The 13,819-nt window shown below is 40.4% G+C and overlaps 1 protein-coding gene across 3 annotated transcripts in view; it reads left to right on the forward strand.

Moving 5' to 3' along the window:
* Nucleotides 1-13,819, forward strand: part of cadm4 (cell adhesion molecule 4) — a 101,899-nt gene that overhangs the window by 83,394 nt on the left and 4,686 nt on the right. For 2 of the 3 annotated variants that reach the window (XM_056762298.1, XM_056762297.1), the window contains exons 4-8: nt 1,095-1,256; nt 2,012-2,102; nt 4,289-4,461; nt 8,397-8,468; nt 13,604-13,732. In XM_056762298.1, the coding sequence (XP_056618276.1) occupies nt 1,095-1,256; nt 2,012-2,102; nt 4,289-4,461; nt 8,397-8,468; nt 13,604-13,732 (627 nt within the window). The remainder of the gene's footprint in view (nt 1-1,094; nt 1,257-2,011; nt 2,103-4,288; nt 4,462-8,396; nt 8,469-13,603; nt 13,733-13,819) is intronic. The other variant, XM_056762299.1, reaches the window with a different exon arrangement.

Genomic DNA, 13,819 nt, shown 5'->3' on the forward strand with positions numbered 1-13,819 from the left:
CTGAACTCGGATGGCTGTTTAAAGCTGTTGACAGTTATTAAAGATGTAAAACGATATTTTCGAAAGGCAAATGGACACCACACCATGTCAAACTGCGAATAAACTCTCGCTGTTGTTTAAATCATGAAACGCACACCGTTCTCGTGATCATGCAGATTAACCTTTTTGGAATAATGGCCAAAACACTACAATTTTGTAATGGTTTTTTATGCAAATGCTAATCGTTCACAATGGTATTTTGATGGAAACCATTCAGTTCTGTGACGGTTTCTTCTGTTTTTATCAGCAGGGTTGTTACATTTATAATCTGATCTCTTGAGATCAATCTGTCATATACAGGTATTTTTTTATTCTTTATATATATTTTATATATGCATAACATATTTTATACATTATCTTGAATGTACAGTATGGGGGGCGGCAGTTCTTAAAATGGGTTTACAGGGGGGCGCACCCATGAAAAGGTTGAGAACCACTCCATTAGAAGAAACAGATCAAGTGTGTGTGTGTGTCTGTGTCGGTCCGCCCGAGACTGGTCTCAGATTAAGTTTAGATCTTTGAGCCAACCCCTTTACCACTTGAAGAAAAATACCCTGCGATATCTCCCTTGTTACCAAAGATGTTCCTATAGCTCAGTTGGTAGAGTAAATATTTTGTTGTAGCTCATGCTTGATTCCCGGAGAGCACACATACTGATAAAATATATAGCTTAAATGCGATGTAAACTGTCTGTCAAACGTTGCAAGCGACCAGATTTCACTTATAAATCTCTAAACTCGGTTAGTTTAGCCTGCTGCTCTGTCCGCCTACACTTCACTCTCCTTAATCACCTCTTTTTCTCACTTTTGGTTTTTGTCCTTCATGCTACACTTGTCACTTCTTTTTTCTTTATCAAATTAAAACATAATAGTCTTGTTCTGTTCTGTGCAACGTGCGCGGCTCACAACAACAAATTCAAGCTGTCTGAAATCATCACGGCTATCTCGCAATCTTTTTAAAACTATTCTTCTAGTGTTAAAACGTTCAACATTTTGAAGAAAACTGACTTATTTACTGCTGCTTTTCCTTCTTCCTCCTCTCTTTCTTTTTCCCAGGTGTGATCTCTCAGCAGGAGAATGGGAAGACTGTGAGCGTGTCCAACACAATCCGCATCCCCGTGGAGAGGAAAGATAATGGAGCGGCGCTGATTTGCGAGGCGTCTCACCCGGCGCTCGTGGGACAGAAGCGAGTTCGCCACTACAGCCTGGATGTACACTGTGAGCCAACAATGCCATCATGTTTCCATGACTACCGCAATATTAGACAGATTAGCTGTTGTTATTAGCTCGCTGAAGCCCCGTCTGTTTAAACATGTTCCCTTGGCAAGTCTCTAACAAGGTTTGTTTGTTTGTGTTACATCTTGCCTGCCATGATAAAGGATGATAAAGATGACATTAGATCCTGTTACACATCACAGAGTTGTTAGAAAACACTTGAAATATGATTCACAAAGTGATGTTTTTTCATAAACCTTAATGAAAGAAACATATTCAGCTTGCCATGGCTGATGGAAGGTTTAAGCATGACATTCATCTCCAGCTAGAAATTCCTCTTACAGACTACTAAATTATTTAAGATAATGCGATACTTAATACAAGTGAAGTGAATTGAAATAGAGGTGGTGATAGGTCTGGGCTAAGATGGCAGGAGATTTTTTTATAAATAATATACAAAGTTATTTAAGCTTTGGTAGTAGTTCGCAGCATTAGATGTGAATTCAAAGTTTAGTTTTCTCATTAACATAGATTCAATTCGACTGTAACTAATAATATAAATGAACTCAAAGCCTCCGCTTTGAGGCACTCAAGGGCTGCTGTATGAAAGGCTTTACTGTATTTAAAGACAGAATATTTTTTGCTGTCTGAACCACAGCAAGTTTGTATCGGACACCTGTTGACACCATGCCTAGATGCTTCCAGTCTCATCCTCCCTCTCTCCTCCCCTCTCTCCATCTTTCTCTTTATCTCTGCAGTTGCTCCTACAGTGAAAATCATTCCCCCTCAGGGCATCCTCAGAGAGGGAGACTCCCTCAGTCTAACCTGCTCCGTTACCGGAAACCCACTGTGAGTGCACACCAATGTGTTTGTTTCCCTTTCACTGTCGTTTCGGTTTGTGCGTGGGTGATTTTGATGGATTTGAAAGCTTGTGTGAAGTTCTGTTTCTACATGTGCTTTAAAAACAAATCATCTGAACTGGTCCCGCAAGAGCGGCTTTCGTCTTCTGAAGATCCAAAGCGATTACGATGGCTCTCAATCCAGCTAAATTATAACAGCTGGGAAAAACCAGCATCTGGACGTGACTCCCTTTCTTTTTCCCGCTCGGTCTAATTATCTGTCCTTGTCCCCAGCGGCATCAAGCCATTAAACCTCTCTGGAGGCTCGTAAACCACCGCGGCTGAAATGAAAGATGAACAAATGGAGAGAGAGATAGAGAGAGAGAGGATGGATGAACTGCCAGTGTCAGTCAGTCAATGCTGAAGTAAAGGAATGAAGGAGAAAGGGAAAGAAAATAACTCAGAAGAGTTTGGCAGTTGCTAGAGCATTACGTTAGCAAGGTCGTGGGTTCATTTTCACGAGAACACCCATGCTGATGAAAAATGTATACTTTGAATGCGCCGTATGTCACTTTGGATTAAAGCATCAGCCAGATTCATAAATGTAAAAACGGGTGTCTTTTCTAGTTGACAAGATCATAATTCTTCATTCAACCTTTCTATCAGACTTGAGTTTAACTGAAAATTATGTTGATCTCCAGCTGAATTAAAGGCATTTCACTTTATTGACCTTTTTCACATTTCAAACCTGTATGGCTTTCTTTCTTCTGCAGAACGCAAAGATGTTGGTAACTGAACAATGGTGGTGTCCATTCACATCTATTGTATGGACACAAAACGAAACCAATGCAAGTCAATGGGCACCGCTGTTATTTGGTTATCAACATTCTATAAAATATCTTTTGTATTCTGCAGAAGAAAGTCATACGGGTTTGAAATTACAGGAGGGATGAGTAAACGATGACAGAATTTTCATTTTTGGTTAAACAGCCCCCTTAATACATGTTGTAAATATGCATTCTTAGTGTATTGGTGCCAATAGATGGTCATAACACTAGACAAAATACAATTTAATGGATGTTTGTTGTTACGTTTAGATGTCTAAATTAACATAGTCTGTCATAGCTGTGTGCTGTTCACTGTTTAAGATATTTGTTCTCTTATGCATATGAGGTACACAAATAGCTCTCATTTCACACAATGACTTATGATTTATGTGATACGGGAACCGGGAGAGAACAGAGCGCGTGAAACATGTAAATGTTTAATTGTAGGGACACGTTTGACGATTACGGGATGCAGTGATGAGAAATGAGAATAGAACGCCCACCCACAGGGAGCGTGCGTCTCTGGATGGGTGGAGATAAACGAGTGCCGTGATAGCAGGATGAGGGATGAGTCCAGATGCTTCTCTATGGTAGCTGAACTCATGGTACAGTACTTCGTGCTGCTTAGTTATAAAGCCATTACGATCCTGTTCGTCCAACATTAATCACCAATTAAACACTGTCTGCTTTTGTTGAAGGGGTGGGTTTATTATCCTGCAGTGCTTTGGCGGGCTCACCCTCAGTGTTTGCAGTCACGTGTTTGGGGGTGTGTATGTGACCGCGTGTGTGGTTCGGGGTCCTGTGAAGGCTGTAATTAAAAGTGCCCGGTGGGATTATGGTGGGTAATGATGGAGGGATTGTGTTCCAGTCAGCGTGGATGAGACATTTCGTGGGGCTCAGAACAGAAGCCTAAGGCTTTTGCCCTACAGCTTCCGTGTATCTCCCGCTGCTATGGATCACCTCACAGCTGCTCGTGTGTGCGTGTGTCTGGTAATCTCCACCTTTCATGCTCTTTTGTCTCTGTCTTTCCGGCGTTATTTGCTCAAACCTCCTGGATTTTTCTCTCCTCTCCTTTTTTATAAATTCCTTTTTGTATTTTAGACATTTGTATCTTACCTGTGTTGAATTTACATTTATTATTATTTGGAGAAGGTTTTTTCCCATGTTCTCTCCTTAATGTTTTTCTCTTTCTTGATCACTCTCCTTTCTTCGAGCTTTTTTCACTCTTACCGGTTTTATTTCCAATTTCCTTTTTTTCCAACTCCTTCATTATTTGGAACCACCGCTTATTTTTCATTACTTCAGGATGCAACTCAAACAACATTTCATGCTTCTTCTGTTTTCAATTCACATTTGTCTTCTCTTCTAGACCACGTGACATCCATTGGACACGGGTAAACGACACTCTTCCCGAGAGAGCGGAAAAAACGGGCAACATCCTCCATATGTCTCGCCTCAGCCAATCACACAACGGCACCTACCTCTGTCAGGCGCATAATAATTACGGCCGTGCAGCGGACCACTACACACTGCTGGTGTATGGTAAGGAAAAAAGAAAAAGCACATTCATTTTGCTCTTTCTAAATTATTCATAACAGTCATCCCTCTGTTCCTGTATCACTAGCCTTCAAATGAAATCTATGTTTCCACGTTTAATAACAATTCAGCATGTATCATGCATCCTTTGCTCCCTCCATCCTCCCCCTCTCGCCCATGTTTGCCCCGGTGGCCCTGCAGAGTACAGCACATTTGCTCTCTATGGACAAGCTGGAGGTGTGATTTATTTTGAAAGAGTGTAAGAAATTAGATCCCCAGAGGTTTCCCCCCTTTCTTTTTCTTTTTTCTCCTCTTATTTTCACATGGTTGCGACAGCCATCAAACACTCTTGTTAACGAAAGAGCTCAGAGAGAGCAGGTGGGTGGGAATGTCATCTTTCATCCAGTCTCCATCCCTCGCTCCCATTCTTTTCTGCTCCTTGTCTCCTTGTCTGTGTAGGTGAGCCTCTTAGCTTTGAAACTCCCCTGCACTTCACAGAATGGCCCTTTCTATATATTCCTTGCTTTGTATTTTCTTCTCTTCACTCGTACACAAAACAGGCCTTTTTAAGTTATCGTTTGTGAATTTTACATAACACCCTATAATGGTTCGCTTCCCTGAAGCTAGCCAAAAAATTGCTCAATTCCACTAAAACAAGCAAACAGACCAGACTAAGAGCAGCTGAGGCATTCATTCTCAGTTTTAGCGTATGCACACATCACCTGCTGGAGGTGCCGTGTTCATTGAGGTGAAGTGGCTGATTGAAGATGAATCAGCGATCATTGTGACAGCTCAATGAAGCTGAAGGTGGAGGAGGGCTGATCTCAATATCTCACCGTTTCGCACTGACAAACATTTTACCCCACAGATTTATTGTCTGTCTGAAGTGACCACGAAGTGCAAAATGAGAAGCAAACAGCCACTTTGGAAAAGAGAGTGCGTGTTTTTTCGAGTGTTGTTTAGAAAGTTTAGATGGCTAGGGAGAGAAAGCTAGCAACAGTGATGAAAACACATACAAGCGCATTCAGCTGGTCTATATACCTTATTAGTGAACAGCACAGTTTTCAACATGATACATGCTGAGGATCAGACATACAATTTAAATGGAATAGTTCACCTAAAAGGAAACATCGGTCATTTTGTCATCCTCAAGTTGTTCCAAACCTCTCACAAAAAAATAGATTTTGAAGAATGTGGGAAGCCAAACAGTTCTGGGGCACTACTCAATACAATATAGTTTTTATTACTACTATGGTAGTCAATGGTTCCTCTGAACTATTTGTTTACAAACATTCTTCAAATGATCTACATTCTTCAAAAAAAAATACAACTAGAGGGATGTTTTCATTTTTGAGTAAAAATACTCTTTATACAATTTGTGTCACACAATAATTGTGTTAAATTAAACAATAAATAATACCTTAAGCCCTCTTGAGACATGCAATGTACTTGTAAAATCATCATGTGCGATCATTTTAATTAGGCCCAGCATTTTAATTAGACAGCGAAGTAAATAACTTGATATGAAGAGCGCCCAGGTCCTGTCTTTGCCTGGACCCCCAAGACCATTGAATTAGCCCTTTGGGAAAAGCAAAGGACAGAGTTGGAGGAGATGTTTTTCAATATTTTACAGCTTTCCGTGTTGCATCTAGTGGTCTAGTGCATTTATGTTTGTTGTTTTTATGTGGTCGGGATGGTTGCTCACGTTTAATAGCAAACAAAACTCCCATTGGAAAGACCATGCAGCCAACGATGAAAACCATTATGTCGCCGAGAGGTCTTTACCAGTAAAGCTACCAAGTTCTGTGTGTGTGCTCGCCTTGACGTATGCAGCCTTTTAAGTGGTCATACAGTCAGACCTTGAAACCCCCCGCAGACGTGCTTATGTAAAACAGAAGCAGCACTTTGCCATGATTGACCTCGCTGCCAATAAAAGCCATTACGATCGAACTGCCTCAGAGAGCCGGCGAAATTGAAATGAATGTAGAGGAAAGCGTGATGGAGGGAGAGATGGAGACAGCGTTGCTCGCAGGAGAGATGCAGACAGTAATGAGCTGGAGGTCTAATTGGGAGAAACAACACAGGCGATTAATTAATGAAGTGAAACTCAGTAAAAAGGCTGAAAATGGAAAATGTGAGTGAGAAAAGGAAGGGTAATTTGAAGATGTCTTTTTCGGAAATCATGATAGGAATATTAAGTGGTGTCGAGTCGACGATTGGGACGTGGCCTTTAAACAGAGAGGGCATAGGTGAGAGATTTAAAGGGGTCGTGTGACATAGCTAAAATGAAAATTATCGTTTGTTTGAGATGAGCTGCGATGTGGATACACATATCAAAAACGCTGTATTTTCCACATACCGTGTTTGTTTGTATCTCCTCTTTGCCCCGCCTCTCTGAAACGGCAAGATTTTAACAAAGCTCATTGCTCTGAAAAGCGAGGTGTGCTATGATTGGCCAGTTAACCAGTGGCAAGTAGGTAGTGATTGGTCGAATACTGCAAGAGTGTGACAGAAATGTAACGCGTCTTACCATATTTGGAACATCAGGTTCTAAAGCAATTGTTCTGACAGGTACGCCCACCTTACTTGCGTATACATTTGGGCAGTCTTAGTCAACTCATACCACAAACCGACGTCGATTTGTGGGGGTGTGGTTACAGGTGGCGTTTCAGGCAGGTGGGTGAGCATTCGCTTTTAGATAGAAAGCATCATTTTTTTTTATATGTCTAATACATGCATGGGCAATTTATAACACACCAAAGACAAGAAAAACATGTGTTTGCGCCATATGACACTTTAAAGGGACCTTATGGTCTCCATATACACTAGAAACAAAGCATATGAAGATATCCTTCAAGTCTCTCTCTTGGCTTTGGTTGTATAATGTCAGCTCAAAACCTAAAGTTCCCAAAACTCAGGGAACAACATCTCTGACATCTGTGTGATGAAATGTTTATTAGGTTCCAGACTGAGCTGTAATGATGCTCGGGAAGCAGGAAGAAAGAAATGCTTTAAATAGCAGATATGTGAGAAGTGCTAGATAAAGTAAGAAATGCCTTTAATAAAAGTGAGAGCTGAAAAGAGAGGAACGGAAAACAGCGGATATGATATAATAAAAGAATGTAAATGATTAAAGATCCTGACTGTTTCGGGAGGCTGTGACTTTGGCACACACATTGTTTCAGTTGTTTATTTAAATTTAGAATTAACTATTTTATATTTAATTTCTTCACACACCGGTTTTACACCTAAATGTGTTCGTACGCACGTACAAGAGTGACACCCATCGAGAAGAGAGGAAGAGAGATGATTAGCTTCTCTCCTCTTTCTGAACATGCAGGGTGGTCTCAAGCTATTGATCCCTACCCGGTTATCGATTGGTCTGGTACTCATCGTCTGTTCATCCATCTGAAGGCCACACACATACCCACTCAAAAAAATAGTTCTTGCTTTGGCTTATATATAAAGGTGATAGACTCATATGCAGATGGAAGAAAGAGTAGCTGTGAGCCTTTGAGAGGAACGAGACAGAGCGAGAAAGAGTGATGAGGCAAGTGCTTATATTAGAGGTGTGGAGGATGGTGAGCACAGCAGAAAGATTGATGATCTTGGGGACGGAGGGATTGAAGATTACAGTGAGAGAGAGCAGAACCCCGGGTGCATCGTAACTGCAGTATTTTTCAGCGGTGAGGAATTGAGGGGCGTCACAGAAAGTTGCTGCACCCTGCTGGCTGCAAACGTAACCCACACAGAGACCCTTGACCCCCAACCCTCTTTCTCTCTCTCTCTCTCTCTCTCTCTCTCTCTCTCTCTCTCTCTCTCTCTCTCACAGGCATACAAAGACTACCATGTCTTATTTTGAATGTGTTTGTCGCTGCATGAGCTTTAATTTAGTTCCAATAGTTTGTAAATAACCCTATGTCACTGCCATTCCCTTGTAGTCTCACCCACCTCTCATCCTGCCATTGCTCAACCCACCTCTCCATCCTTCAGGTTTTCAGGCGAATATAAAGGTAACCCTTCCTCCATCCTCTCTCCTCCAATGATCTTCATCCCATCCCTTCCGCTTACTTTCTTAAAGGAACAATTCTCCCCAAAATAAAAATTCTGTTATTTACCCAAAAAGTTTCTTTGTTCTTATGAACCCAGAGCATTATATTTGGAAGAATGCTTGTAACCAAACAGTTCTTGTCCACCATTGACTACCATAGTTGGAAAAATTGCTTCATACATTTCTATGTTCTTTGTTCAAAAGAAGATATTTTGAAGAGTGGAGGAAAGCAAACAGTTCTAGGGCACTTTTGACTACCATTGTAATGTTTATAAAGTAATTTAGGCCTTGTAGTCAATGGTGACCAAGAATATTTGGTTATAAGCATTCTTCCAAATATCTCCGTGTTCATCGCAACTTAGACATGAATACAGATTTGGAACAATGTTGACAGAATTTTTATTTTTGGGTGAACAGTCCCTTCAACTGATGTTTTTTGCTAATGTTCCTTTATGCAATTTCATGTTTTTCTCCACAAATGATTTTACAATTGTTCAATATTTCTCATTGGCTTGTGTTGATTGTTCAATGTATAATATAAAACAGACTGAGGCCCGATTCACATTTCGCCTCTGTAGATGCGTGGCAGGCGTGCGGAAATAGAGGCGCTCTTTCAAATAGGCACATCGTCGCCGCTTCGAGATGAAAAAACTTTTCAGAAAGCCGCAAGTGCACCGCATGTCATGTGACAAGAACCAACCAGCCAATATAGACAAGATCAATGAAGATGGAGACACATAAGATCACAGCATAACTAAATCTTAGTTATTGTTAGTTATTTTCAGTGCAAATAGTCCATATATTTTTTGCTTATACCTCCTTCTGTCAGCGCCTATCGTGGCCGATGGTTGCTTATAGACAACAGACGCCAGGAGAACGCAAAGTCCAGGCGCTTTGGGGGATACGGAGAACGCAGTGCAGCTCCACTCGTTTTTGACACGAAATATGAATCGGGCCTGAGGATGTTCTTGTATTGTGAATCATGATTGATGTTTCTGTAGCTGTCTTTGACCTGAACACTGAAAACAGAAGCTACCTTTATATTCATCCATCTGTATTGCATATTACTGTCAAGAATACTCTCAACATCTATTTGCATCTACTGCCTTCCAACGCTTTTTCATTTTACCTTAAATGTTAACACTACTCTTTCAGCGACTCACAAACACCGGTATAACTTTTAGGAATTGCATATCTTCTTTTCCAAATTATTCTGACTAAACACAAGTGAATTCCTCGCTCTGAATGCTTTACTTCAAATCAGCTTTCTTCAATATGTTTTTGTCTCATTGTTATATTCATGTGTTTATGTGTTTATTATTGTTCCTTAAGATGCATGTGCACACACTTCCATTGTCTTCTAAGTGTCCTTGTCATCTCAAGCACAAGCACTGCTCTCTGGAGTATCTGCAAAGCTGTTGTTCCCTGTTTCTTGTTAGCATTTCAGAGTCCATGAACAGAAGAGACGTATGCTAAAAGGGGAAAGAAAGACCCCTTATATTTATAATGTTGTGTGAAGTGGGGTCGTGTCAGCAGAGAGCCCTTGAACCGCCCACCCAACAGAGCTCATGACAGTCTTGACTTTTCTCCATAGCAACACTGCACAACGCACACACATTTGGTCTTTTCACATTTGAAGTGTCGTTTCACTGTTCATACTTTCCAGCATTAGAAATGTATCCTGGATAATTACATATCAAGATTTTAAGCTGTATATTTGTGAACTGTGGGTTAATGTAATTATTTGCATATTTATGAAGTCAAATGAGACAAGCTCACAACTTGCTCTAATAACTGCTTTTTCATCCGTGAAAATGATTTCAATCTCCTGAAACGAGCTAACACAAAAAAACGCTGCAAAAAATGCTCTCTTCTTCCAAAAATGAAAAAAAAAATACCATTGCTGTTCGACATCTCATTTTACTCACACTAAAACTAAAATTTTCTCTAACAGTTTATTTTATGATTGGTTGTCTGTTGCTAACAATTGCAGTATTTTGACAAATCAATTACAAATTACAAATCATCTTTTTTCAGAGACAGCAATGAACTATTGAGAAAGTTACACTCCTGAACAAGATCTTAAGACCATGGGAAACATTACAAGTATTCGGATTTCTCGCTGGTGGATCATAACCAAGTTGTAAGTCATGCTTCAAAATCCCAAAACAGACAAAAAAACAGAGTCAGCAATTTATTAAAAACTTCATTTAACTCAAACAGGCTGTTCATCAGCTGATCAAAAGTTTAAGACCATAGCCTTAAAAAGTTAAAATCTGCACAAAAATATGGCTTTCATGTTATTGTTGTTCAGGTTGTGACACACGGTAATGATCTCCTGATGGCAATGGCAAAAAGGCTTTCTGTCTTTGAACGTGGCAGGATTGTTGAGCAAGGGCTCTCACAAAGTGCCATCGCTGCCGAGGTTGGACACAGAAAGACAGTCATTGCAAATTTCTTTAAAGATCCTGAAAGTTATGGGACAAAAAAGTCAAGTGGAAGACCTATCCTGCATGTTCCCCTGATCTTAAATCCCATTAAGAACATTTGGGGGTTAATGGCAAGGGATATTTACAAAAACCGACGTTAGTTCCAGATTGTGATGCTATTCGTGAAGCCCTCTACACCACATGGAGCAACGTTCCCAACAACCTCCTGGAAACAATCGCAACAAGCATGCCGAAACGAGTGTTTGATGTGATCAACAAGAACGGTGGGGCTACTCAATACTGAGTCCATTTTCTACACTTTTAGTTCTGTTGTCGGGGTTTTTAGGGCTATGGTCTTAAACTTTTGAGTTTAAATGAAGTTTTCAATAAATTGCCTACTCTATGTTTTTTGTCTCTTGCTCATGTTTCTTGTTTTGGCATTTTGAAGCAGTACTTACAAACCTGGTTACGATCCACCAGCGAGAAATGTGAAAAATGTTTCCCCCGATCTTAAGGTCTTGTTCAAGAGTGCAATAGTGACTTCAAGTCTTCTTTTTCTCAGATTTTAATCCTCTATAAAGTTTCAGGAGGAAAATCTCAACAATGGCTTAAACTACATGCTTAGATTTGCTCATGCAGCGTCTCAAAATTCTCACTTTTCATGGTTGCATTTTATTTTACAATCCTGTTTCCCATGGACATACTGTTTACTTATTACAGTAAATATAATAACTGGGTAATAACTTGGTACTAATGCTGAACCTACCCCTAAACCTAAATTTATACCATGTAGTTACGTTATACTACCCAGTTCTTTCTTAGGTAAGTACTGTAAGTACACTTTGGGTACACGTACTGTAAAATGCAACCGACATTTTTGTAATCATTTTTTTATTAAAAATTAATCCACTGAACCAAGCCATGCTATCTACATTGTTATATAAACATCTGGAGTTGATACTCAAATGAAAAATATTTGAGCACTTTATGAACCATGAATGAGCCAACTCTCAGCAATAAACCTTCATTCAGAGAAAGAATTCACACTTTTGCCATTGACGCTCAGCGTTGGGTGCAAAAAAAAGTGGTCATAAGATGAGATCATAACCCAGGGTTAAGAACTGTGTGAAAAATCTTATTCTGTCCATCTGACCTGCAGAAGATTATATCACATCCGTTCTAACATTTTCATTTCATGCACGTCACAGTGAAGAGTCACAGAATCTATCACCTCTGCTCTCTTTTCCTTTATAGCCTTCTCTCTCAGGACCTTCCGTATGGGCACTCTCTCTGCCTTTCTTTCTTCAATCTGTGCAATTTTCCATCTAATTCCTAAGTTGCTGTTCTTCACATTTTTTTGCTTTCTCCGATAGCCAGCGAGAGCTGAAAGGATGTTTTCTTGAATAGATGGAGAGGGAAAGACAATATCAGGCAGAGAAGTAGTGCACTGCAGACACAAAGGCTGTGTTCTTGCTTTAATGTCACTTGCTGATACCGGGTGACTGGCTCTCTGAGAAGTTTGTGTGAGACAGGGAGCGCTGTTCATTTTTCATTGTCTCCTAATGAAGCCTCCCTCTCTCCAGACCTCACACTCTTTCTTTGTTTGAAGTGTTTAATTGTTGTGTTAAAGGAAAACTATTAGAAATATAAACTCACCTAAAGGATTATTAGGAACACCTGTTCAATTTCTCATTAATGCAATTATGGTGGTTATGTAATGGTGTGGGGGATGTTTTCTTGGCACACTTTAGTGCCAATTTGGCATCGTTTAGATGCCACGGCCTACCTGAGCATTGTTTCTGACCATGTACATGCCTTTATGACCACCATGTACCCATCCTCTGATGGCTATTTCCAGCAGGATAATGCACCATGTCACAAAGCTCGAATCATTTCAAATTGGTTTCTTGAACATGACAATGAGTTCACTGTACTAAAATGGCCCCCACAGTCACCAGATCTCAACCCAATAGAGCATCTTTGGGATGTGGTGGAACGGGAGCTTCATGCATCCCACAAATCTCCATTTACTGCAAGATACTATCCTATCAATATGGGCCAACATTTCTAAAGAATGCTTTCAGCACCTTGTTGAATCAATGCCACGTAGAATTAAGGCAGTTCTGAAGGCAAAAGAGGGTCAAAGACAGTATTAGTATGGTGTTCCTAATAATCCTTTAGGTGAGTGTATGTGGTTGCTTTTTCAGAAACTTGTGGAACCATTTCTTGTCACTATTTTGCTGCAAACAATTATTTTCTGGTTCCTCCTTTGTCTTTATGTCCTTTTTCATGACATCAGTCTTTTATGTCTGTCTTCCATTCATTCTGTATCCTTGTCTTGTTCTCTACCCGCTGCTGTGTGTGTGCAAACAGGTTGTTAAATATTGAAGTGTGTTGTCCAGGCTTATATGATGACGGTTCTGAGTCAGCCTCTGTTTGCATTTCGCTGTTTCCTATCTGTCAAAAATGTGACTGAAAATTAAATACTTAACAAAACACACACACACTTCTTCTTCCACCCATCAATCATCTGCAATCTTTCCCTATTATTCACTATGTTCAGATAATGAAGCGTTATGTTAAATGCATTTTCCATTATGTTTTCCCATGTTCTGGCTGTCATTATAATTCAAATGCTAAAGTTCTGTTCTTTATTTTTGTGACTCAGACCCCGGGGCAGTTGTGGAGACCCACAGTGCAGTTCCGTATGCAGTCATAGGGGGCATCCTGGCTCTGCTGGTCTTTACTATCATCTGCGTGCTCATCGTCACCATCTGGTGCTCCGTCCGACAGAAAGGTGACCTCCTCTGTCCACATGCACTTAACCGGCCGTGACACACTGACACGCTACACCTTGCTCTCAGAGGACAGAAAAGCACAAATA

The sequence above is a fragment of the Triplophysa dalaica genome, chromosome 12 (genome assembly GCF_015846415.1).
Source record: "Triplophysa dalaica isolate WHDGS20190420 chromosome 12, ASM1584641v1, whole genome shotgun sequence".
Taxonomy (NCBI): Eukaryota; Metazoa; Chordata; class Actinopteri; order Cypriniformes; family Nemacheilidae; genus Triplophysa; species Triplophysa dalaica.